The sequence below is a fragment of the Sphaerodactylus townsendi genome, linkage group LG11 (assembly GCF_021028975.2).
Source record: "Sphaerodactylus townsendi isolate TG3544 linkage group LG11, MPM_Stown_v2.3, whole genome shotgun sequence".
NCBI classification, from domain to species: Eukaryota; Metazoa; Chordata; class Lepidosauria; order Squamata; family Sphaerodactylidae; genus Sphaerodactylus; species Sphaerodactylus townsendi.
The window spans coordinates 54128762-54156270 of record NC_059435.1 but is presented as its reverse complement, the minus strand read 5'-3'; the positions used below and the strand labels follow the sequence as shown (position 1 = coordinate 54156270).

Sequence of the window (27509 nt, the reverse complement as noted above, 5' to 3'; positions counted from 1 at the left end):
TAAATGGGAAGGCCACCCTGCTGGCAACTCACTGCTGTGCATGTTCAAAATAGTGATGTGCAGTTGGAAGTGTACCAATTAAGATCTGATCTGAACAGCAGCCATTCATAAATACCATAAAGGCTGTATGATAAATCCTTTTAATCTCCCCACATTCAGTTCAGAGGTATTCTGTTCTTTATTACTAATTTGCAAGTTGCAGTGCTAAGCCCTTGTGAGCTCAACACAAAAGGGACTGAAGACTAATTCACATGCAAAGTTTTGATTTGAAAATTGTTATCTTCTCATGTAGCTTCAAGGAATGAAATCAGGGCAGGTGAAGGTGAGGAACAACCAGAGGCGTAGCAAGGGTGGGAAGCGCCCGGTGCACTGGTGTGTCCTCCACCCCTGCCCCACCCCGGAACAGCCCCGTCCCGCCCAGAACACCCCCGCCATGCCCCCAGAACGCCCTTGCCACGCCCCCACAGAGGGGCGCGTCCCGTGCGTCACGCCCCCTGCCGTCCCCTTGGAGTTATGCCTTTAGGAACAACCTAACCAATCAAGGATGGAACTGAGATGGAATATGCTAGGTCAGGGCAGAGCAAGAATTATATTTGTTGCTCATTTACCTCAATAATCTATTTATTGATGAGAATTATATTCCGCTGACCCTGACCTAGATGACCCAGGCTAGCCCGATCTCATCAACTCTTGGAAACTAAGCAGGGTTAATACTTGGATGGGAGACCACCAAGGAAGTCCAAGGGCACTGTGCAGAGGCAGGTAGTAGCCCATCACCTGTATTCATCTCATGCACTGAAGGCTATGCGGTCACCGTAAGTCATCTGTGATTTGACTGTTCTTTATACACAAGCTCATGCCACCTCTCTAAAATCCTGCTCCAGGGCAACTTATACGGAAAAACAAAAACATCATTAAAACATCATAAATAGTTTTTTATAAATAAATAATTTAAAACAAGCCAAGGGCATAGAAATAGCATAGAACAACCACTGAGCATGAGTACCTTCAGAATAGCAATGAAGAGTTTTCAGTCTTCCTTTCTCTCTTGATACTAAAGCTTGGTATAGACATATGGCCTCACAGAGGTTGGTAAGCCAACCGCAAAGCATTGGTTTCTGGGTTCGGCTTCGTGTTCAGAAAGTTCTGTCGGTGAGATGGGAGGATTGCGAAACAATCTCTCTCATATGAATGTATGCTAATTGCTCCTGTTGTAGTTCTTTGGTTGTTCATGGTTGGTGCAGCCGTCTCCGCTTTATTTTCCCAGCGCCTTGTCCTTTTGTTTTGGAACTGCAAATAATCTTGAAATATGGTCAATCTGCAAAAGGTCTTGCTGAATTATTTTCTTGACAAGTTTAAAATACCAACCAATTTATTACCTTGTTTGTTAGGAATTGCAGTTTAGTCTTTATAGATTAGAGAAATGACTTTGGGTGAGGAACTTTTACCGTCTGCTTGTCACTGCAAGGTTCACTTTCTGCTCCGAGAACTTTGCCCCCCTTCCCATTGAAACTTGGTCTTCTGTCTCCCCCCCTTTATATTTTCTTGTAAGTTTTTGTATATCAGCGATAAATGATCACTCTTCCCCCTCCCCACTTTTGTTCATCTCACACATTGCCAGCTTCTCTTTTTCTGCTAAAGAATTTACTAATGCATTGTAATGCCAGGAAGTTGGAAAACTCTCTTTGTGCTACTAAACCTCTTCCCAGTTCCCATATGAACTACCCACTCTGGGATGCTTTGATATTTACTAAAAAGTAAAAAGCCCTTTTTTGGTTTTGGAACATAATAAAAAATCCCCCCCCCCCCAAAAAAAAAATTTGGCCGGAATATTTTCAGTGCTTGAGGAAGCACATAGTATCGTTTCGGACAAGAGCGCCCATTTCAGAGGGGATTATTCTTTGAAGAAATGTCCATTCACCAATTCCCCATGTAGCAAACAACCAGGAGCAGCATGGAAAATGAACTCGTAGTGGACTACTTTTTCCCCCATGGCAGCCTGTGTACCTTCACCACACAACAATGGGAGGCCAGCTTTAGGTATTGCAAACCCTGCATTGTTCCTATGTCGGTCAAAGGCATGTATTCTGCCTTCAGGCTGGAGGAATTTCATTAAGCCTAAGGGAGCAGTCCTATATATACTTAGCCCTTCTGGACATAGTGGGACTTCCTTCTGAGCAAACATGGATAAGATTGCATGGAACCTTTCCCCCACTTAACGGTTCTTCTGTTGAAGGAGGACACCTTATTCTGTGGAAGGAAGACACTATGTTTGAGAAGGACACCTTAGGCTAGAGAAAGGGTTAAAATGTTTGAGTGGAGTGATGGGACATAGAGCAATTATCGTGAATGAACTGATACCAACGGGACTAGAGTATCTTGATTGCAGGCATTCAGAGTAGTCCAACGAGACACCCATTGTCTCAAATTAAGTGACTGACTAGATAAGTAACCATTGTGATAAGTGTCAATTAACTCTACATTAAATTCAACACAGACTCCCATTTAGCTGTGTCCAACATCTAGATGTCCCAGTGGAGGAAGAAATTCACTGGCAAATAGACAGCAATGTTAAAAGAATGTTTTCAGTGCACATATACTTCATTCACTTGGAGTAATCTTTTTATTCTTACATGTGTAATGCCTTGAGTTAAGGGCCATCTTAGTTTATACTGCTAGGTATGCTTAGAAGAAGTATGATGTGTTTTTTTAAAAAAATGCAATATTTCATAAAATGAATTGAAGAACATTCAGGACTGTGTTTCTAGTACCTTGCATTCGTATTTACATCTCCAAGGTTTTGGTTTATGAGCAGCAAAAGCAAACTGTCACTATTTGCTGTAAATTGAAGCTTTTAATAATTTTGTCTGTTCTACCACATTTGTCAGCTTTGAATATTCTGTCACTTGAAAATAAAAATAGCAGCAAAATTCAGCAACGGTGACACGAGAAATTTATCTGCTCATGGAAAGTATCAAATGCAGACTTGAAGAATGAGTGTGCACAGGGTTTTTTCTCTCCCTTTTTGGGGTAATACAACATTTCAGTTGTTGCTGTTACGTTTCATCCTGTGTTATGTATGCACAGATGTTAATATTTGTGTAGCTATGTTGGGATCTACATTTCATTATGTTAGGATCTACATTTCATAATGTGAAGAAGGTTACATATTCTGGCTTCATTGAAGCATCACTGGGTGTTGCACCATCAGTGCACTACAGCAGTCATTTTCCTGTTGTGACAAGACGATCCAGCTGCAAATGATTGTTCTATCACATTGACAGGGCACTATCCAATGAGACATATGGAGGACTTTTTCCAACAGAAAACAAGGCTAGGAGTCCTGCTGTGGTTACCTAGTAACAGCCATTAAAGGAACTCAGTTCTTAAAGCTACAGGTGCTGCATTTATTATTTGGGGGTTAACGCACCCCCAAATTTATTTTTTAAATTATTATTTTGTGGACCTTGGGTTTTTTTCAGGTTTGTAGAAAGACCTGTTTTTCTCTCCGTGGCTCCGTTCTCCAGTATCAACAGATAGGGACATGTTGAAAATGGTACATATTGATGTGGATTCCACTCAGGAGAAGAAACTGAGTGCCGTGTGTTTTATATGAGGTATACATTTTGTCCCTGAAAGTGCATTCTTAAAACCACTTCTGCAGGAATGGGAAACACCCAGTGCTGGGATCCAGCAGGTTCACACCACTTCAGCAGAACCGGTTGTTAAAATGGTGCATGTAAACAACCAGTTGTTAAATTATTTGAATCCCACTGTTACCCACAGCCAGGGGTAACTAGAAAGTGATCTCAGAGTGATTTCAGCTTTGTCAGCAATGAGCAATAGTGATTTCAGAGTGATTTCAGCTTTGGCAGCAGTGAGTGGATGCAGAGGCAGGCTGCCTTCAGAGCAGAGGTTCTTTATTGTGATTTCAAGCTCTTTCCAGGCCAGACTGCCCACTACAGAACGAAACACAGCCCTTTTTATACAGTTTTTCACCTGATCAGAGGAGGCAGGGGGCAGTCCCCTGCCACATAATACAGACAATTTAAAACAAAGAGGAGGAAGACAGTCTTTTGTTTTTGCTGATGGGATTAAGTCCCCAAAGAAAAGGCTGCCAATGAATCTTGAGATCCTAGAAGTGGAAACTTCAATAGTCCAATGAGTCTTGAGATCCTAGAATTGGAAACTTCAATAGTCCAATGAGCTTCTGGATCCTGAGAGTAAAACTTCAAACAGTCCAATAGCAAAACAGGGTGACATCCTTTGTTAGTCAAAAGGTCCTTTTGTTGGTGAAGATGGGATTACCTGGGTGTTGGTCCAAACTGAATTCCAGGACTAGTTTCCTTGTCCCTTAATATCAACCTTTCTGGCTACTGCTTTTGGCCATCAGACACAAATTTCAAAAATAACATTTCTAAACTTAAGCGTTAGGAAACCTTAAAGGATAAACACATGTACTTATACTTATGGGCAAGACTTTACAGATACTTATTGGCATGGCTTTCTTAAATCTAACAATAACAAAACCTTAAACTAACTGGAGAATTTAACTAAACTAACATCCTAAACTGCAGGCACATCACAAATTCAACTTAAAAGGGGCTTTTAATACATCCTAGAAAGGCATAAACAAGAGGGAAACCATATAGCATTGGCACAAACATACATATGCGTTCTCTGTGAACCTTATGGAGGCTTCTGAACCACACAAGTCTCCGTGTCCAGGCATGGAGCCAGTGTAGCTAGGCAACCTGACTTCAGGAAAATATTTTGTTTATTTTCCTGTCGGTAACACCACCACCAGAACTGGTTGTTGAATTATTTGAATCCCACCACTGGAAACAGCATATCTGTCTGGTTCTTCAAATCTCCCATGTCACAGGTCATTTACAGTCACAAAAACCCATCTTGGGGATGAACAAGGTGGTGATGGTGAATGTGGTGTAGAGTGTCAAACTAGAATCTGGAAAACGGTTGGAGTCCAGACTCTGCTACTGAAGCTCCCTGGGTAATCTTGGACCAGTCATTTTCTCTACAGTACCGAAAAGACTTATTGCTGTTTTGAAGGTGAAATCGAGAAGCCCAGAACAATGTTATCAACCACTCTGGTTCTCTATTGGGAAAATATGGTTTTTTAAATAAATGCCTTCCCAACTTATTTCATACTTTACAATGCTGTACACAAGGAAGGAAGTCCTGTTGAACTGCATGGAATTTGCTGTCAAGTAAATATACTTTGGATTTAGCTATAGATGGATAACATGGATTTACTTGAGCTATATTGTCATAGTAGCAGGTTAACTTTAGGCTGAATTCCTAAGTATGTTTTCTTGAATAAGTAAAAAAGGTAAAGTTCCCCCTTCAGTCGTATCCAACTGTGAGCAGTGGTTTTATAGGCAAGCCGTTAGTGGGGTAGTTTGCTATTGCTTTCCCCGGCTATTCTTTACCCCCTAGCTAGGTGTTAAGTACTCATTTACTGACCAAGAAATGGATGGATAGCTGAGTTGACCATGAGCCAGCTGCCAGGATATCTGACCCGCTGGGGGATTGAACTCCTGGCCGTGTGAGTGGCAGCACAAGCACTTAACCACTACACCATGCAGCTCCTTATCTAGAATAAGCACGGTTGATCTAAAGGACTTTATTCCTGAGTACAAATGGTTAGGATTTGATTATTAGTGCAATAAATACTGTCTAAAATTTTGTACCCGTGATGTGAAAGCTTACTGTTTTAACATAACTACAAGTGTGGATTAGTGATTAACCATCATATTGTACTTTGGATATTATTTGTTCTGTCGTTCAGCTTTATATCTATTGCAAAAAAAAATTACCCTCAAGCACTTCTAATGGAGGGAAAAAATATATCTGGCATACATGAAACCACATTCTTTTTTTCTTTCCGATATAATTTTTGGCACAGAGCCTAGGATGTATTTATGTGAGTTTTCACTCTTTAAGTTTCAACAAAGTGTTTTTATAAAGATGGGAGGAAATATTCTTATCCTGTTGGTAACACTGCTTGATAAATGTTAGCGATATTTTTTTTGTGATGAGGAAACCACTCTGCTATTTTAAGGCTTTCTTGAGAGAGATTATGGAAGAACATAATTTCTCTTGAAAAAGATTGTATGAAAATATAGGAATGTAAAAAGTAAGTTGAACATGATTCTTTGCAGGTCTCTAAATTATGTTCACTCTTTTTCCTTTTGGTCTTGATTTCCCAAGTGGTGCAAAGGGCTTTGCTTCCTCAGTCCTCTTCAAGTTATTTCTATGCTGCTTAAGAGTGGCTGGAGCTGATCCATCAGTCAGTGAAGCAATGCTCACATAAAAAGAAATTGTTCTTAGTTTGTTTTTGCATGTTCTCTGTGCTGCTGGAGACATATGCACACAGTGAGCTGCATTTTATTGGGAGCCTTCTTGCAACTAAGCAGTGCCATCGTAGGCAGAGCTGCATCCTTATGTGAAGAGGAGTAGGTTTTTATATCTTGCTTTTCTCTACCTTTAAGGAGTCCCAAAGCCGCTTACAATTGCCTTGCCTTCCACCCCTCAAAACAGGCATCTTGTGAGGTAGGTGGGTCTGAGAGAGTTCTGAGAGATCTGTGACTTGTCAGTATCCCAAGGTCACCCAACAGGCATCATGTAAAGGAGCAGAGAATCAAATCCAGTTCCCCAGATTAGCGTCTGCCACTTTTAACAGCACTATTGACTTCTGCTTAGGATGGCATTTTCTCCATGGGAAAAAGAGTCTGGAAAGTTGAAGGAAGGCTCCTTGGGCCGGTATAAGTCTTCAAACTTTGCTTGGTGGAGTGGTTCCATGACCACAGGACCAGCTTTCTTTCAAGAATTTACTGGTTTCTTCTCACACTTCTTAGTAAGATTGTATATACAACTGTGTGGAGAAAATAAACTGTGCAAGTAAAATTATTCTCTGTTGCATAACGTGTTGCATAAGGAGCATCTCACATACCTGCGTATGCATTTCTTCACCACTTCCTCACTTTAGTTCTTCATCCTTGCCCCATCACAAATTTTAGATTTTGATTACGGTTTTTTATTGTCAATTGTACTACTTAGTTAAAACCAGTCTACTGGGATGTCCCTCATTTCCCACTCATATCATTTGAGCAGGAAAAAGCAGCAGGTTAAAGAAGTGGCTTGTTGTTTTTGCCTGGCCTAAGCAATTTAATGCCATAATGTAGTATTAGATTTTCTTCTGAAGGCTCTCCACATTTTTCAGATGTTTCAGATATCTATGCATCTAGCAGCTAAATTCTCACTGAAGCATATCCATCACTCTTAAGGGTATCTAATATCTCTCCCCCCTACACACACACAGTTTTCAATGAGATGATATCTTATCTTTTCAGTGAGTCACCATATTTTATGTGTGCATCTGACATTGTCCGAATGTATCTCCTTCAATTCAGATGGCTGGCTGTTAAGGGATGTATAATTCCCCAACCCTAAGATTGTAACTGAAGATTGTAACACAGTGGGATACTGTGGGAGACATAACTATCTAGCTGTGGATTCTATTGTCAGTTATCTAAGTTTTTGATAAAACACTGTTTGTGCTTAAAATAGATTTATTCCACATTATGTCAGTGATGGAAGCAACTTGAATAGTACACAGTTACCAAACTATTGCGTGAAGTAAGACAGGAAGCATAAACTGTTGAAACATATTAGCCAAATGAATGGTTAATTTAAATTTATGCTGTTGGAAAGAGTTGTGGAGGCAGCACAAGGGCATGCCAACACAAGTGCCCCGTACATTGGGACAGATATACTGGTGGGAGGGGCATTAATGCTGGGAGGAACACCTTGTGACTCTGTGGTTCCCAAACTTGGTGCCCAAGCTGCCTCTCCAACAACACTCTTCCACTACAGCAGCCAGCACTGGTAAGGGTGTCACAGAGGTGTTCCCAGGGGTTTAGTTAACGTCCTGTGGTCTTTTGGCCTAGGAACAGCCATTTTGACTGGCATAGATTTACACCAGTCAAAAGTGTGACATAGTCCATTGGTCTGTATAGGGGGTTTCACAACAGCTGGGGATTTCTGCAGTTTTTCATGTTTCCCAAGCCGTTTCAAACCTGGGTATGTTGTGTGGTTTCCAGGCTGTATGGCCATGTTCTAATCTATTAGCATTTTCTCCTGATGTTTTGCCTGCATCTGTGGCTGGCAACGTGAACCCCCACCCCCACCCCAACTTCCATGGACTGCCTGTTTCTTCTCAGTTCTAAACTAAACTTGTTTCATTCCAGCAAAGAGTAAAAACTGTCAATACCATTTTCTTAATCACCCCCAAAGGTATTTCAGCTTAGTCACATATAACCTAATCCAATATCAGCTGAGGTTTTTTACCAGTCAATAATATATTGTCTTGAGGCTAGCATTTGTAAAGCACATAGAAATTCTGGCCACAGTTTGAATGCTGCTGGCCTTCGTTGTCTTGGAAAGGCCTGATGGTTCTTTAGGTTCTCACAGGCTGACACAAATACAGTAGAGCTGCTTTTTCCAGCGATCCCAAACAAACTCATGAAATACGAGGTGTAACTTAGCACATCATTGTAAACACATTGCAGAAGGGTTATGCTCTTTTCAGTTTCCCTGCCAGGGGCATTCAATATCTCCCCCCAGGAATCTGTCTTCAGTGGGACCCACATAGGAAACGTGCAGCTTACATTTTTCAACCAAGTTGTGATGACCTAGACTAGAGTATTCCAGCTTTTTGAGTTACATAGAACTCTTCATCAAACAATGGAAATAAAATGCCTAGAACTTAACATATACCAGTAACACTGACATAAATTACAACCAGAGTGTTTCTGGAACATTCATTGTAATCCTGGAGTTACTGTGGGTACAATAACTATTTTATTCACTGGGGCTTTCTCACAGACAAGTGTTCTTCAGATAGTTTTCCGCCTTTGTGTGGAAGATTCTCCATTCAACTAAATGGAGATGGCAGCTCTACGTATGAATGCATTCAGAGAGCTCCACAGAATTAAATATGAAACAATACAATGTTGCATAAATATCTGTAGGCAACTATTCAGATCAAATGCCTGTGCAGGTTTTTTTTAAGTGAAAAATTGCATTGGTTGTGCGGAATAAATAAAAGAAAAAAATGAAACCAAATAATCAAAAAGCAATGATAGTCTCATGCATAAAAAAGCAAGAAACTCCTTTGTGACTTCCAAATATCATATTTGCACTGATGACTGACTGATAGAATTCATTAGACCTTTCTTCCAAGTAAGTATGTTTAAGGTTGCAGTCTATGTACTGTTTTCCTCCAAGTTCAGTCAACTGTTAAAAAACAGGGCCTTGCAAAGGGTTCAGTATAAAATTATTTGATGTCATAGTAGCAGATGTGGTTGGTGCGAAAGTCCCTTGGGGGAAAGTATATTGTTTCCCTTGCTTAAAAATACAACTTCTAAGCATTCATGTTTTAATTCAAGTTGAAATAAAAAATGAACTGATGTTGCTGGATGTCATTGTAAACTGTAGCACTGTAATAAATATATAGGCATTGACATACAGATAAAGTAGGAGAAACAAGACCAATATCAAGTAGACAGTTTGGTCACAAACTTTGCAAGATGGCGTTGTTTAACTGAGGCTTCCCCTAGTGATTTGGCTGCAGATGAAAATGTCTCCAGTATGAAGATTTGATGTTTGGGTCTGCGCTCGTTCTGATAATCATCAGATAAATGCAGCAAAGATTGGTGGCATTGGGGGGTGGGGGCAGAATTAATATGTTAACAGAAACTACTATTTCTGCGTGTTTCTTGACATAGATTTTTTTTACTTACATAGATTTTTTTACTTATAAGGACATAGTTTTTTACCTGCATATGTATTGGAATAATGCAACATACTAATCAATAGAACTGCATTGAAACATAAAACTCTTTTATGTTCAAAATATTTCATGATAACTACAGAGCAAATGGTTCTCAAGCATTTAAAGTGTTTTTCAGAATGTGTGTGATAAGAATGAGTCTGAAAGTCTGTTGTTGCTGGCTACTCTGTTTAAGACTTATTTAAAAACTGATTTCCTTGTATTTTTATTGATTTTTTTAACATTTTTGTTTTACAGTTGTCTGTTAGGGAACTATCAATACAATCGTATGACTAAGCCCATGATTGGCTCTGGATTGCACTATTACCCACTCATTCATATTTCAAATCAATATAGAGAGATGTTTTATCTTTTAGCGTGAACTTGGCTGCATTTAGTTCACAACTCAGGAATATTTGCAATAACTTTTTTTAAGGATTGTAAAGGATGTTACGATTGCACTTGGGAAACTTGAGAGAAGCTTGCCAGGGACATGTCCCCACCCACCCCCATCCACCTATGCTACCATTAATTCTGAATGTTCCTTTTTGCTATTTTATTCTCAAAATTTGAGGTATGTACAGTTTCCAGAGCTAACCTAGTCTTCTCTAATTGGGTGCAGACTTCTGATGCCTTCTCCAGTTCAGTGTGTACCAGCCTTTGCCCATTGGGAGCTATTTGGTTCTGCGAATTTGGAGGGAGGGGACAAACCACCTTTTGTAATTCAGATAAATTGCCTTTAGTTGGTGACAGATATAATTCCTGATGGAAGTGTAGTCTTTGTGGTGTTATTAGCTTCAGCTTCCTATTGGAACGAGGCTGCATTAAGAGTTTAAGAGTTTGGATTTGTAGCCCACTTTTCTCAACCATAAGGAGTCTCAAAGCAGCTTGCAAACTCCTCCCTTCCTATCCCCACAGCTGTTGAGAGAGTTCTGAGAGAAGTGTGACTAGCCCAGAGGTCTGCAACCTGCGGCTCTCCAGATGTTCATGGACTACAATTCCCATCAGCCCCTGCCACCATGGCCAATTGGCAGGGCTGATGGGAAATGTAGTCCGTGAACATCTGGAGAGCCACAGGTTGCAGACCCCTGGACTAGCCCAAGGTCACCCAGCAGGCTTCATGTGGAGGAGTGGGTAAACAAACCCAGTTCACCTGATTAGAGGCCCCCACTCATGTAGAGAGTGGTGAATCAAACTGGTTCTCTGGATTAGTGTCCACCATCTTTACCACTATACCACATTGTGGGTTTGCTGCACGTACACTCTCTGACATTTAGTTTAGGATGGGTTATCCTGGTACTGTGGTGTACTGCTTCCTCCCGTTTTTATGTGTCCTGGTTCATTATGCTCATTAGAGTTTAGATTGATCTTTTAGAGACATAAGTCAATCTAAAAAGTTAAATATTGGAACATGGATGCCGGTATCCTCTGTCTCTGATTATTTCTCAGTTACAGTTTAACACTATGTTCTTAAGTAACAAGGAGCTGATGAGTCCTGTGGTTATCCCCTAACTACTTCTGAATACATAAGAAACAAATAAAAAGTCTGATGAAAAATTATAGAGAAGTATCTGTGAGGCTTAACTTATCATCTGTGTTCATTACAGTAAGTGACATGTAAAGATTATTGGCTGGCAGAGTGAGGATCATAGCTGAACAGACTAGCGATACTTAAAAAATCACGAAAGTCTTTCATAATATCTGTATAATCCTATAATTAATAATCAGTTGCTTTGTTTTGAAAGTGCCAATAAATAATTGGAGCAAGGACCCTTCTTCCAAGCCATGCTGTATTGACACGGGCATGTATAATATACGTGTGAGCTTCCCGGGTGCTCCCTGTCGGCAGATAAACACAGGGAACACCTGCTAATTAGCAGACGATTCTCTGTAAATAGACCGTCGCCAATGATCTCAAGTTCTTAAAGATTTCAGTATGTGAAATGTAAAGAATATCTGTGATGTAGCATGGATCGCAACATGACTTTAAAATTGGAGATGAGTATTACCAAGAGATTCGAATGTGAATCTAATTATACTTGGTTCTTTCCCTTCCCATTCTTGTGAAAACAGCTTGCAGTAACATTCTAGGCTCTATACCATCATTTAATGCAGATTTTGGTAATGAGTGGGAAGAAACAGTACTTAATCCTACCAAACAGTACTTAATCCTACCAAATATAATAACCTAGCTAATAAATGGTGATGGTGCAACATGCCATCAAGTTGCAGCTGATTTAGGGCAACCCAGTAGGGTTTTCAAGGCAAGAAACTAACAGAGTGTCAGGCCCCGCCATTCTGGTCCTGCCAAAGCGCCTGAGACATGCCCGGGCATGCCTTTCAGTGGCTGGTCTTGCATCAGCCCTGCCCCAGGTCAGAGGTTCAGGTTTCCTGTTTTGCTGCAAGGTAGTGAATAGAGTTTAACGATTTCTCCTAATGTCTTCTCTTCCGGGAATGGCCAGGCCATTCCCAAAACAATGTATCTACTACAACTGTCTTCAACTGTCCTTTCTAATGCTGATATGGGGAATGCAAGGGTGGGGGCTATTTGATTGTAATTGTAAGGTTTATACTGGGGGCCAGGGAGCTGGGACCTCAGTCTCAGCTACCTGGCCATATGGGTCAGACACTGTTTCAATAAAAGCCATTCTAGAGTCTTGTTATTGACTGGGGTACTAGGCCCTTACACAGAGGTGGTTTGCCCTTACCTTCCTCTGCATAATCCAGATATTGCTCAGTGGTGTCTCATCTAAGTACTAATCAGTACCGACCCTGTCTAGTTTCTGAGCTCTGACAAGATGGTGCTAAGCCTGGGGCATCCAGGGCAGGGCAGTTTACAAAGACCTTTTGCCAAAGCTGAAATTCTTGTTTTCACCCTTTTCCCAGGAATGCAATTAGTGTTATTTCCTCAATCAACCTTATTCAGTACACATAGATCAATCCAGCCACACTAATTGGTATGCCTTTAAAAAATGTTTAAAAATTGCCACTTTAAAAGGATGTGAAAAGCAGCTTATAAGCATCTGTAAAGAAACTTTTTAAACATTTCAAGGCGATTAGATGGTTTTTAAAAGGTTTCAAGGACATTAGATTGGCAGGGACCAATAATACATTGAGTGGTTGTGAAAGAGTGTGTGGTACAATATGCTACAGGCAAGATTATTAGGTATTAATAATTGGGCTTCAGATGCTGCCATCTTCTGAGATTAAGTAGATGGCAATTTGAGACAAGGTCTTCTCAGTTGTAGCACCAAAACTCTGTAACTTTTTCCCTGACAAGATTCGTCTGTCCACTTCTACATTGTGGTATAGTAGTTAAGAGCAAGTGGACTCTAATCTGGAGAACCAGGTTTGATTCCCCACTCCTCCACCTGAGCAGCAGACCCTTATCTGGTGAACTAGATGACAGATGGGTTTCAACTCAAATATCTTGATAATTAAATGGAGCCTCTCAAAACCAGTGCTAGGATAATATGGTCCCCCACTTCAGGGGCTGTATCTGCCATATGTTATTAGCTCCCTATCACTTTAAAGGAGAGAGAAATGTACACTGGAATCTCGGTCTAAAGGCAAAGCAAGACATTGTATACAGAAGCAGGAAATTTTAATGTGGCCACTGTATTTGAAGAAGAAAAGTTGCTTCCAGGTAAATGTATTAGACATGTTTTAGAATGATAAAATGGGTTATTGGGGCGGGGGAGGCTTAAGTATCTTACCACATACACACTTTTCCAGTCCAAGTCATGTCCTACCCACTAGAAGCACATTTCTCTCTTTAGGGATCTTTGTATAATAATCTAGTTTTGTCTTCACAAATATTGCACCGTTTCATCAGATCTTGGAAGCTAAGCAGGGTGACTCCTCATTCGTACTTGGATGGGGGACCACCACAGAAGACCGGGATTGCAGCTAGGAAGCAGGCAAAGGCAAACCATCTCTGAATGCCTCATACCTTGAAAACCTGCAGAGTCATCATAAGTCATCTGTAACTTGATGGCACTTTTCTATTCTCCCAAAAGAGGAATCCTTTGAGAGAGATCTGTCTTGGGGGGGGGGGGGAGCGGTGACAGACGCCCTTTAATAACATGAACTGCCAGTCTGAAACAACCTGTTGATTTATTAGTTGAATACCATGTAAAAATGTGAATGTTCACATGAGTATATTTGCAGATTCCGTGGAAGGCCAAAAGGTCTTGTAGAAGAGATCTGTAAATAATTTCAAATTATAATTGCATTCTGATAGTTCCTCCATCTGTTGCAGTGCTGTTTCATAGATGGCTGAAAAGCTAAACCAAATGGAAGAAATGATTCATTGTTAACTGTGTAGTCAGTAGACTGTGTAGGAACAGGAACCATCGCTTGCTCTTAAGTCATCGATAAAACTTTTCAAAACTCGGGGATTCAACTTATTTGAGATCCTTGCCAAACAGAAGGTTTGAAAATGATCTAGAACAGGGGTAGGGAACCTGCGGCTCTCCAGATGTTCAGGAACTACAATTCCCATCAGCCCCTGTCAGCATGGCCAATTGATCTAGAACCTGTCACTCTCGCACATGCCAAAAACAAGGAGGGCACCATTTCCTTTCCATTCCCAAAGCTAGTGAGGAGGAAAAGGTCACTCCATGCAAAGAGTTCCATATTGGGACTCCCCACACTGAACAGGGGAGGGTTATTTCCACTGTTTTTTCACAAACTGCTGGTAAATTTCATAGAAATTGGAAATATTGGATTGAATCTAAAAAGACTTTTCTGAACAAGCAGAGTCTTCTACTCACTGAAGGGCTCCTTCCATAAGCAGAAGACTTCTTCTGTGAGTATGAAGATATTTTTGAATCCACTGTGGGTTTTTAAAATTGAAATAAAAACCTGAAGGCTGCGGACAGGACTCAGTGAACAGGAAATGCAAGCAAAGGAGATAGAACAAACTCCAGCTTCAAATGTGTACTCAGTACTACATTCACTCTCCTTGCCAAATCATGTGCAATTGGGATAGTGAAGCTGGACCTGAACAAAATGTGTCTGGCTGTTTTACAAGGAAAAAGAAGTTCCAAGGTTCTGTGTGCTTCTCATATAGAATCATAGAGTTGGAAGAGACCTTCAAGTCCCAACCCCCAGCCATGCAGGAACACACAATCAAAGCACTCCTGACATATGTTCATCCAGCCTCTGTTTAAAATCCTCCAAAGAAGGAGACTCCTCCACATTCCGAGGTAATGCATTCCTCTGTTGAACAGCCCTGACAATCAGAAAGTTCTTCCTAATGTTTAGGTGGAATCTCTTTCCTGCACCCTGAATCCTTTACTCCTTGTCCTAATCTTTGAGGCAGCAGAAAACAAGCTTGTTCCTTCTTCAACATGACATCCCTTCAAATATTTAAACATAGCTATCATGCCCCCCCCCCTTAACCTTTGCTTCTCCAGGCTAAACATCCCCAGCTCCCTAAGTCTTTGTAGGGCATAGATTCCAGACCTTTTACCATTTTGGTTGCCCTCCTCTGGACACGTTCCAGCTTGTCAATATCCTCCTTAAATTGTGGTGCCCAGAACTAAACATAGTACTCCAGGTGAGGTGTGACCAATGCAAAACGATTCTGTAGTTTCAAATTCACAGAATGGTCCCTGGTCCTTTTGCTTCTATGGGTTACATTTCTCCAGTTGCCTACCTCCTCCATTTGAGAGCTGCCATCATCCTCAGAGATGTTCCTGTGTGTTCTCCACCCAGTACCGTGTGCTCCATTCTGTCCAGGAAAGTCTTGTTCTCCTTAATGGGCTGATGTGTAGATACTTGTGTTTCAAGCTGCTGTACCTTCTCTTCTAACAAAGTAACCAACTTGCACTTGCTGCAGGTGTATCCTTTCCAACTGCCTTCCACTTTTCCTGGCATTATTGCCTTTTCTAGTGTGTCTTGTCATACCATAATATGACCCAAATACCATACTCTTAGTTTAGCATATTTTAAGTTCTAGCGAGAATTCCAGCTTAGTTTAATCTAGAATCCCATGATTTGTCTTTTTGGCATCCATAGTATCTGTAAAACTTTCTTCCAACCCCACATTTCAGATTAATCATATTTTTTTCCCCTGACAGCATTCTTAAAGCACATTAACACACAGGGTATTTTTCCCCATGTGCACCAAAGCTGTTTCTACAAATGCTATGCTTGTTCACTCTTTCCCAACACAACCTCGTTTCAGAAAACAGAGCTTTGTGGCCTGTTGTCTTTTGCAGTGCTTAGCAAAAGGGTTTAACTGGGTGAGGAGAATGCTTTCCAGAATGTGTTCACTTGTGTTCCCCCAGCCCCTTTAATAACCCTTGTTAAAGTTATAAGCTTTAATAACAGGATTTATAGTTTCAGCATCTGAGGTTTCAAGCCTCTTGATTTATGCTTTAAATTGCAACATTTAGCACTTGGTGCTTTAATTTAGACAGATCACCTATTTTCTTAAATGCTTAAGTAATGTAGCAAGCTGCAGTTATCGATTTTTCCATGCATTTATTACAAAGGAGGCTGGATTTGCTGTCTCCTCTTGGGAATGCCCCTCCTGAACTACATGCTTGCTAGTGACAGCTTAGGCCCCTGATACATAACCAAAGACTTTGCCTAATATCCTTGCAACTGCTTGGGGAATTTTTATTAAGTAAAGGCATCATTAAAGTGGACAGAATGATGAAGTTTAATGAGCATCTTTCTCACTTATTGTTAGTTTTGCTGGTACAGCCTCTGTGTGCTCATTTGTTCCCCTCCGTGGGGCAGGTAGAGAACATGGCGGGCACTGTGGCTACTTAGGTACCTTTCCTTCGATTTGCATATTACATATGGTTGTGTTGTGCTGTGCCAGAGAGGCTCAGAAATGTGTGTTTATAACCAGCTGAACAGCAGAGAAAAGAAAACCCGGGGAAAAAAATCTTATGACTGTGGTTTTTAATGCTTTTTCAAGCTGACATTAAATCCCCTAGAAAACTATTTTGCCCTTTTCCTTAATGAGGAAGCTGCAGGTACAACCACTGTAGCTCTGGCTGCACTGTTGTTTAGAAAGCACTCTGCCATTTATCAGTGACGATTATAACTCCAGCAGCCTTTTTTTTTTCCCCGTTGCCACCCAGGATAATTACAGATATCTGAAAGACACAAAATCTTTTTTTTTTATGCTACAATCTCATTACGGCTCCACAGAGACTTGCATGGAGTGTCCCATTTAAAAATTAACATCCATGCCCCAATTGGTTCTTGTGGAGAGTCATTTGCAAACTAGGACTTTAATTTAGCCTTATCACTTCTTTAATAATCATCGGCTAATGTGTGAGCCAGTAAAGAGTTAGCAGGAAGGACAAATTAAATCCCGGTGTGAGATTAGCCCGTTTTTTGGGACTGTGGATGAAAACTCTCCAGCATTCTGTGGATATTTGTGCATGCAAAGAGGCAATGGGAGGAAGAGCGATCGACCTTGCCTGGCCCAGCGTTCGCTCTTCTGGGCCAGGCCCACAAGGGGTTGATGTTCTAGTCAGACTGTGAAGCCCGTCCCATTGTGGCCTCGCACCTTAAGTGATTGCCTGCTCATCAGAGTTTGTTTTATAGCCCTTATCCATCTTTCCATCCTGTCACTGTTAATCATTATAATGAATTATTGTCATCATTGCCTCTACATCATCACTGTTTGCAGCTTCTCCTTTCCAGCAAATTCAGAGGTGCAGGGTTCTGGATCGAGACATTCATTGGGCAAATTTCAGATTTGGGGTCTATCAGTTCTGCTGTCAAACCCTTACCTTGAGGCAGAAAACTGCAGTCAGGTGGAGCGTGGGGTCAGAGGCTACACCCTAATGAGAGCTGCCCAGGTGTGGCAACATGCTTCCGAGTCTGTAAGTTCCCCATGGTTGTGGCCAAACCCTCTGGTCGGTGGTTTAAATAAATCCAAGCAGGTAGTAAGCTACCTTTCTTCCTTTACCAAAATGGCCTCAAATGTCAAGACACCGTACGTGTCCTCTTTTTGTTTAATAGATCTTCTGCAGCATGGCATAGTGCTGAAGAGCAGTAGACTCTAATCTAAAGAACTGGGTTTGATTCCCTACTCCTTCACATGAGCAGCGGATTCTGATCTGGTGAACCAGGCTTGATTCTCCACTCCTCCGCTTGAAGCCTGCTGGGTTACCTTGGGCTAGTCACAGTTCTCTCAGAACCTTCTCAGCCCCACCTACCTCACAAGGTGTCTGTGTGGGGAAGGGAAGGGAATGTGATTGTAAGCTGCTTTGAGACTCCAAAAATGTAGAGAAAAGTAGGATATAAAAACCAACTCTTCTTCTTCTGCACCTTACTGGCGTCCTGTATCCTGCATCTCTGTGCCACTGCTCATCTTCTCACGAGTCTGAGCCAACATATCTCCTCTTGGACTATATACCATGGACGTGCTGATGACAGAACAAGAACAAGATGGTTGCCTCTCCATCAAGCAAGGATCCTTGCCATTCTTTAAGCTAGAACCCATCAAAACCTGATACTAAAACAAGGATCCAGTTCAGCATCCTATGGCTCTTAGAGCCAAATCAGGACCAGTATAGAACCAAATATGTCTTTTCTTTTAAAAAAAATCTCTATGTTAAAATGAGGGATGCTAAAATATCCAGCAAGACAAGGGAATGGCAGGAAATGTTTTTAATGGGACTAATGGGCTTCTTAGAGAAGTGTTACAGAAAGGGAAATTATAAGTGGTTAATAGTTGCCATGCACAGATATATTTCAGTACACTAAAACAATTGTGCAGGGTGTTCCTTTGTATATTGATGACTTAGATACATTGCATAGGAGGTTAAGAGCTCGTGTATCTAATCTGGAGGAACCGGGTTTGATTCCCAGCTCTGCCGCCTGAGCTGTGGAGGCTTATCTGGGGAATTCAGATTAGCCTGTGCATTCCCACACACGCCAGCTGGGTGACCATGGGCTAGTCACAGCTTCTCGGAGCTCTCTCAGCCCCACCTACCTCACAGGGTGTTTGTTGTGAGGGGGGAAGGGCAAGGAGATTGTAAGCCCCTTTGAGTCTCCTGCAGGAGAGAAAGGGGGGATATAAATCCAAAGCTCTTATTATTATTGTGAGACCTTGTGTGTGCCGCTTTCTAGTAAAAGTCTTGCGAAAACCTATGTTTGGTCTTAAGAAACTTTTAATCCATATGTCAATTGGCAGTAAAGTTAAATTGTATATTTTCTGTTCTGTGAATTGACTTTTTATGTTGGCTTTGTGTCGAACTCTTGTTCTCAATTTGGACATAGTTTTGGCTCATTAATGGTAAAAAGTCACTGTACTAGACAGTGTAAGTGAATCACTCATATTTGTCAGAAATATTACTCAGTCGCCTTTTTGTAAAAATTCTGAAGAAACTCTTTTGAAGAGTGAGTGCCAGATCTAAACTTGACTGAGAATTTGTGCAGAAGCAAGAAACTCATTTTCTGTTCAGGAACCATTCGCATTCTTCTGTTTCTCCCTCTCAAGAAAAGAAAGTTTATGGATCCCTTTCTTTCTTGACACACAGAACAGGCTGCCAAACGGCACTTTGTCAACTGAGTGAGTTTATATTTACATCATGTTTACCTTGAAGGCTTTTAATTATGGTTTTAAGTAGGGGGTTGCTCATAAAGGATCTATTAATTGCTCTCTGGTGTTGAGTTTAAAATCCTTCCAGCCTGGTAGTCTATTTAGCTTGCCTGTGAGTGTCAGCAATCTTAATTGTAGGATACTTCGTCAACATTTAATCAGGGGTCTGTTTTAATGTGGCATTGATGTGTTGGTAGCTCTCTTCCTACAATCCATCATGCGTGAGCAGCCGGGGAAGACTGTGACACCACTGCTCCGTGTCACTTTCTCAAGCCCTTGAGTATTCTGGCTAGGCAGTTGGCTCACTTTCCTTTATAGCGGCACTCCATCTGAACAGTTCAACCCAATTTTTGTCAGTGTCTCCAAAGGTTAACTGTGTAAGGAGCTTGTGTTTTTGAAATGCTGAGTAAAACTCACGTGCCCTGGAATGGATGTAGCAACCTATCGATGTGACAAGGTTTTTGTTTATATATATATTGTGTGTGTTCCTTGAATTTAGTGACAGCACCAACTCATTCTTTGTGTAATTATCTTTGCAGCCTCTATGGCAGGCACATGCAGGCTGACCCCGACCCTCCGAAGAAGAATAACGACAAATCCAAGAAGATCAGCCGTAAGCCTCTGGCTGCCAAGAACAAATAAGGACCCAGCACATCCCCTTCTGCTGTTTTGTTTTGCATGTCTCTTTCATTCTTTTAAAAATATATTTACTAAGACAAATGACTATTTTGTAGAATAAAAACAAAAATGCCTTTTCTATCTACATCCATTTACAAAATACAAACTTCCATGGTTAATGAGTTCATTAGTATAAGACAGGCTATAAATGAATAGTAAAAGCTAATAATTATTACCAATTACTGCTTAAATCCTGTAGCCACTTTATCTGCTCTAGAAACATTGCCAGAGTGTTTAATTCACACAGCCGCTATGCTTTACTGCTGCAGCAGTCTATGTGTGTCATTCATATTTTATGTAATACACTGTTTGTTAATAAAAACCTTTTTTGTACCATATTTTTCTTTCCTCTTCTCCTTTCTTTCTCTCCCCCCCCCCTTGCTGAGACATTATTTGTTTTTTTTCCTGAGGCAGTATTTTCAATTATATGCAGTCCGTGTTTATAATAATGCATTATTAATAATAAACTGGTTTTTCAGCAGGGAACGTATGAAACTGCCTTCAACTTCGTCAGTGCCTCTAGAACAGGGCTGGCTAGCAGTGGCTTTCCAAGGTCTAAAAAGTATTTCCTGGCAGTGCTTCCTAAGATACTTTTAACTGGAGAGGGCCGGGATTCCTAGACAGTCAGACATAAGAACATAAGAACTAGCCTGCTGGATCAGACCAGAGTCCATCTAGTCCAGCATTCTGCTACTCGCAGTGGCCCACCAGATGCCTTTGGGAGCTCACATGCAGGATGTGAAAGCAATGGCCTTCTGCTGCTGCTGCTGCTCCTGAGCACCTGGTCTGCTAAGGCATTTGCAATCTGAGATCAAGGAGGATCAAGATTGGTAGCCAGAGATCGACTTCTCCATAAATCTGTCCAAGCCCTTTTTAAAGCTATCCAGGTTAGTGGCCATCACCACCTCCTGTGGCAGCATATTCCAAACACCAATCACACGTTGCGTGAAGAAGTTTTTCCTTTTATTAGTCCTAATTCTTCCCCCCATCATTTTCAATTAATGCCCCCTAGTTCTATGCACAGGGTTGCTGCTGAAGGTTCATCTGCTACATCAAGTCCACACTGTGGGTTCATGCTCTTCTGGACTGACATAACAGCATACAGTCTAGACGTAGGAAATGGCATGAGGAAGGCCAGGTACTCATACAGTGGGGAAGATCAGCTGTGGAAACTGGATAGCCTTTGCAGAATGACAATAATATTTACTGCCAACGTTCCCTGTAAGCTGCACATGTGTGTGGTTGAAATCTGTGACTGGTTCCTACCAAGCCATCCTTCAGCAAAAATTTTCTTTGTCCGGAAGCCTTCCTTCACCAAAAAAAGGTCATTCTCCAGTGGAGGAAGCCTCTCTTGAAGGAAGACTTAGCAGAAAGGAGCCATAGGATACCCTTGCAGTTCAATCCTACATAAGGTTACCCTGCATAGGATACCCTTGCAGTTCAATCCTACATAAGGTTAGGGAATTGCAATCAATGGATTTAGACTAGAGTAACTTTGGCACTTCTAATTTCCCTTTTAGAATCTGATAGTATCTTATTTTCAGTGTGAGCGAAAACGTAAAGCTTTCTGTGTAAGAAGTGATAATTTTTAATCCACGTTTTTTGGCTTTTTTATTGTGTATCGCAATAGTTTTTCTTGAGGTTCTCTCTAGTTTTCTAAATTTAGGTGAAAAACACACAAAAAAAATGTTATCTCCAAGGAAGGCTTCCAGCTGCCAAATGCCTTTTTTTTTTTTACAAAACTTTCTCATTTGAAGAAATAGTTTCTGCCAATACTTAGTTCTCTTTTAGTTTAGCAAATGAGGGACTTAAATAGCATTTAATCACCACTACAAAAACTCTTAGTTTGAAGGATTTTAGCTAAATGAGTGTGTGAATTTGCCAAAGGATATATTTTTATCTACATAAAGCCTGCACCACATCCAAACCTAGAAATCATGTTTGGGCGCTGATGAAGCAGCCTTTTTTTTCTTATCAGAAATAATGTGTGCAGGGTGGGGGTGGGGGTGGGGGTGGAATATGGAGGCCCCGAACAAAATAAGTGGAACATCCAGCAATGCAGTGACTGGACAGAAACAGCCTGGAGTTAGACCTTCTTCATAAAGGGAAAGCCAATGGATTGGATCCATTTGTGGTGAAAAAGGGAGGAGCTGCTCCTTTTAAACCACTGAAAAGACTGTGCTGGCAGTCAAAGTTGTAGATGTTCTCATATAATTCAGAAAGGAGCCAAATTTTTCAGGTCATGCTTCTGATGGGGTTGTCTAAATCCATATGAGCAGTTGATTTAAAACAAATCATTTGTGATTCTGAATGAAAGCACTGTCCTTGGATGGAAGACTAATAATGCTGATGAAGTTTATAACTGGAAAGTTCGCTGCTTGATCATTCTTTAGTCTGTGAGTCCTCAACCTTCTGGAGGCTGCAGCCATCTTTGGAATTCTGACAGCGGGCATGATCACAAAATGGGTGACCCAACAAGCTGAACCTACCATCAAATGTCCAATTGTTATATATTACTACAACAGCACCTCTTCAACATTAAAAAGACATAAGCAGATTTCCCCCACCTCCATCTACTGCACTAATTAATTGGGCAAGGGTGGCTATGTGTTTATTTTGTATTGTTTTTAATTGTATGTGGATATATATAAAATTAAATCTTGTTTTAAGATTCGGTTGGTGGAAAGGAGGCATAAGAACACTTTAAATGAATACATTCTTTATACCTCTTACTGAATCCCTAAGGTTCCTTCTGCACATGCAGAATAATGCACTTTCAAACTGCTTTCAATGCTCTTTGAAGCTGTGCGGAATAGCAAAATCCACTTGCAAACAGTTGTGAAAGGGGTTTGAAAATGAATTATTCTGTGTGTGCAGAAGGGGCCTAAGAATCCATAAGAATGCATGCTTCTTGATATTTCTTTTTTTCTTCCCCAGGGAGGGGAACGAAAAATTGATCAACCAGGAGCGCTTTCAGATGAAGGAAACCATTAACTACTAAGCCTCATAGGAAGTGTTCTGTCCCTTTATTCAAAATCAGGCCTAAGCAATAAGATTAATCCAGATTTGTTTGGGGTTTTTTTTTAATTAATGCAAGCCCGTTTTACTCAGGATCTTCCCCTCTGGATTTTTTACTTTCTCCCTTCAAACCCTGGAGGCAGCAGCCATTTGCTTTTAGTAAGAGGCTAAAGTCAAGAGAGGAGCGTTCTCACATATCTGGGTCTAAAACTTTCTGAAGCATCAGAATGAAGAGAAACTTCTCTTTCAGTGGGAGGGAGGGGGACCCTGTCTTCCAGGATTTGTTCCCTGGCTATGAAAGTGGGAAGAAGGGGAAGTTGACTCCTTTACTAATTCAATTGTTGAACAGAATATCTACTAAAGAAATAAGGCTGGAGTCCCCCCCCCCCAAATAACTTATTTGTCCTGAAAAAAGAAAGCTTCACTCTTTGTATTGCTTGAGAGTATTGAATATAGAAGGACTTCTGCTGCTCCATTAGTGGTAAATCAAAAGCAGGCTATGCACATTGTTAATCATTTTGTTACAAGAAAATGCAAAAGGAAAAGAAAGGAAAAGAAAGATGTGGAGACTCCCGAAAGTCTCTTTTCTCCTCTGAAACCAGCAAGTCATAATTGGGATTGGGCTGGTTATATATAATTACACCATGGGGGGCATGGTGCCTTTGACTTTAAAACATGGTCATGTTAAAGGCCACCATGCTTTGTGCTACTTATGGAAGAAAAGTTTTTGAGTTAGGATTTTTTAATCTCGACAAAATAGAAGTGCCACTGGTATGACCTGGGATATAAGGACCATATGTTCTGGATGGAGTTGTGCTCCCCCAAAGGGACAGGTCCACAGTCTGGAGGCTCTCTTGGACCCAGACCTACTGCTAGATAAGCAGGTGGCAGCTGAAGTCAGTAGTACCTTTGACTAGTTAGCCAGCTTTGGTTTTTACCAGGCTGAAAAGATCTATCTACTATGGGTCATACCTTAATCATATCTAGTTTAGATTACTGCAATGCTCTGAGGAGTGCCCAGAGAGTAAATGTAACCTCAGCTTGTGGGTTCTGTGGGGCAGTACTTGGAATGAGTTGCAACAATGATTTTTAAACAACAAAATGGTTTACTTTTCTTTACAATTAACACTTTTAAAACATCAACATTTAACGTTACAATTCAAGGTCGTGTTCAGGTTGCATTTCAAGTCCTTCTATTTACAGTCTACTGATATTGCCAAGTCCAAATTCTTCTTTGCAAATTGGCTGGCTCCTGAAGACTCCAAGGGCTTGATGAACAGGTTGCAACATGATGAAGGTCTCCAGGAGAACTCTCACCCGTTACAACCACAAAAGAAACCCTGAAACAATAAACTCCAACATTTACAACATAGCAAAAACAACAACTACCTTCCCAGTAGTTCCCAACAATATTGCAATTACCTTAACAAGGTGTTAAGGGCTTATAGAAATCAAGGTCCGAGTCTGGTACCCTTGTCTTCTCCAAAGAGCTCTCTCCTGCAGCCTCTTGCTGCTCTGAGTCTCCACCCCTTACTGAGCCAATCCATTCTGAGCCAACCCATTCTGGGCATGGGGGTTACATAAACACCTCTTTTCTTTGCAAATATGGTTCATGCTTTCCTGTAGCGGTAGATTTTAATTTGCCTACCATAAAGAATGACCAGCTATGAAGAAGGGCAGGATGCCTCGATCATTACAAGTTACTTTACTACTAAAGATCTGGCCACTGTGGTGCACGCCCTGGTTACACCTACTTTGGATTACTGTAATGCACCCTGTGTGGGGCTGCCCTTGAAAAATGTTCAGAAACTTCAGTTGATACAGAATGCTGCAGCGGGGAGGTTGGTCATGGAGAACTGATGCCAGTCAGATTAGAGTATGCTGGGGCATAAACTGGTCTCAGTATAAAACAGCTTCATTTGTTCAGACAAAGTTTGCAGAATGTGGAATAGTTTGTGTCTCCATAACCATGTATTAACTTCCACTGGAGTTAGAGCTTTCGTCCTGCCTGGCCGCCTTCCACTTTGCCCACTATTTCAGAGAACTATCACTCATTCATGAGCTTGGGGCTACTTATAATATAGCCTGTGAATGAAGAATTCAATAGTAATCTATTTTGAGACTGGACACAAAAATCAAACCTTTGACTTGAAATCAGAATTCTAACAGAATAGAAAGTTAATTGCCAGAGAGTCTATGTATTACGCATCACTGGGGAGACACATTTGGGAGATGTTAAAAAATGCAACATCCATTCTTTACTTGCCCTGGTGCTGGTGGAAAAGAAAGCAAAATAGCTGAGGTTAATTCCCCTAAAATGTATTTTTTTTCCATTCTGCTACTTACAAGACAATCTTTTCAGAGTTCACTTGAAGCACAAATGTCTCCCAAAGACTTGACAAGCACATCCTTGGGAATTCAGTAGGGATTTCCTTTTCCCTAGCCTTACTCTCACATCTGCTCCACCAATTAAGACTCAAAATAATTCTAAGGCAGCCATGCAGCACCAATAGCTGGAGGAAGCACTAAAATATTATTAAGCCCTTAAAAGCCGGAGCTTTGCTTCAGCAACGAGCAATGTGCTGCCTCCTAAATACTGTAGCAGCAACAGATCCTAATGTATTTTAAGAATTTATATGCTGCTTTTCTACACTGACAAATCTACAAAGCAGCCCGGAGGAAGAACCCAATAATCCCAAATTGAATTACGATGGAGTATAAAATGAACCAAAAACAAACACAAGCTGCAGATCCGAAATCCATTGGTGCAGTCAAAATTCAGAGCTAGATAAAATACAAATGCAAATCATCTGTTTAAAGTAATGAATACAAAGTCTTAGCTTGATGGCTAACGATAACAGTGTACATTTCTTTTTAGTCGTTACGGTTTTGGTGTGCAGACTACATGAAAAAGCAGCTCATACTTCCCATGCTTTTCACAATACTCACTGTCACCAAGTTGCATGAAAAGAGCAACATGTTCTATTTAGTAGCTCCAGAACATGCAGTCAGATACCCAGACTTATTGGGGGTACACATTTGCACAGACCCGAGCTAGAAAAGTATGCACTTTGCATTATTCACAACAAATGGCAACTGTATGTATTGGGGAAATCATGGGAAGCAGTCTTCCCTTAATCACTAACACAATGATGGCTGAAAAAGAAAGTGGAGCCACATAAATCTACCTTGGTAGAGAAGGGCAGTGCTTAAATGAAGTTTCATCACAAAAATGTCACTCATGCCACCCATCACTTACTTGCCATCTCAAGATGGAGATGCAGAAAACAGTATTGTATGCAAATGCCCCAGCTTGGACAGATGCACATGGGAGGAGGCAATCCTAAACTTCAAGTAGGAGCTACTAATGGCTGCTTGAAATTTAGACTGCTTACTTGAAGGTTAGACCACTCCATCCGGCAGAACTGCCATACTTGCAAGTTTACCGCATGATTCCACTTGATTCACACCACCGCAAAATTGGTGTGTATATAAAATTATTGCTGTGTGGAACAATCTCCATGTGATTCACATTTGAAGCAACCACCCTATGGCTATTTCCTTATTCAAATCAGGCCCAAATTTGGGCCAGCTCAAGCATGTATATTTGCAACTTATCTACTGTCTCCTTTATGGAGGAATCTCAGAAAGAGATTCCTGACTGTCAGGTATTAATTCAATAAGTAGAGCCAGTCTGCACGTTCAATTGATGATCAGTATGTCTGTGTGAATCTTATCAAATTCAGTATCCTATCTGGTGAAATAGGTGTCACTACACTCCTGTTCATTCTATCAGTCTAGGTATGTCCCAGCAAAGTACCCTTGTATGGTTTGTAGGCAAGCATTCAAATTTTGGAAGAAAAAGGGAGATGAACTTCAAAAGGATACTGGATCAGAATACAGTTGTACAGGTTTGCTAGCAAATTGCTCACCCTCTATTCAGGCATTCATGGATTTATATATTTTTTTCATCCGAAATCCAGCACCGAGATGGTTAGATATAGCTATGAGGTCTCAAATCTTTCTTGATAAGATATTTCTGGCTTGGAACCTCCACCCTCTTCTACCTCCGAAATGTTAAGTGGATCATGGAAACTGCACATGCACCAAGGAACACTCTTTAAAAGTATATCATGTTTTCCCAGGGTTGGGAATTTGCATTCCAGAGTTTCTGGGTCTGAGCCTTTGCTCAAATTAAGCTCTGTGTGCCTGACAGTGTCATACATCAACACCTCGACTTGTGTGACAATTAATCAACCAAGCCTTTCAAGTGGATGGCAGACGCACCATTCAAGAGTCATTTTGATATGCTGTCAGACTGCAGAGGACCTAATGCTGAAAAATATCCAGCTACATCATTTGCCTGCACAATTATATTGA

General features: G+C 40.9%; 1 protein-coding gene across 1 annotated transcript in view; it reads left to right on the top strand.

The window, feature by feature from the left end:
- RSU1 (Ras suppressor protein 1) overlaps nucleotides 1-20449 on the top strand; it is a 71688-nt gene extending 51239 nt beyond the window's left edge. The window contains exon 9 of the mRNA XM_048511869.1: nucleotides 19973-20449. Within this exon, the coding sequence (XP_048367826.1) occupies nucleotides 19973-20075 (103 nt within the window). The 3' untranslated portion in view covers nucleotides 20076-20449. The remainder of the gene's footprint in view (nucleotides 1-19972) is intronic.
- Nucleotides 20450-27509: the final 7060 nt, after the last annotated feature.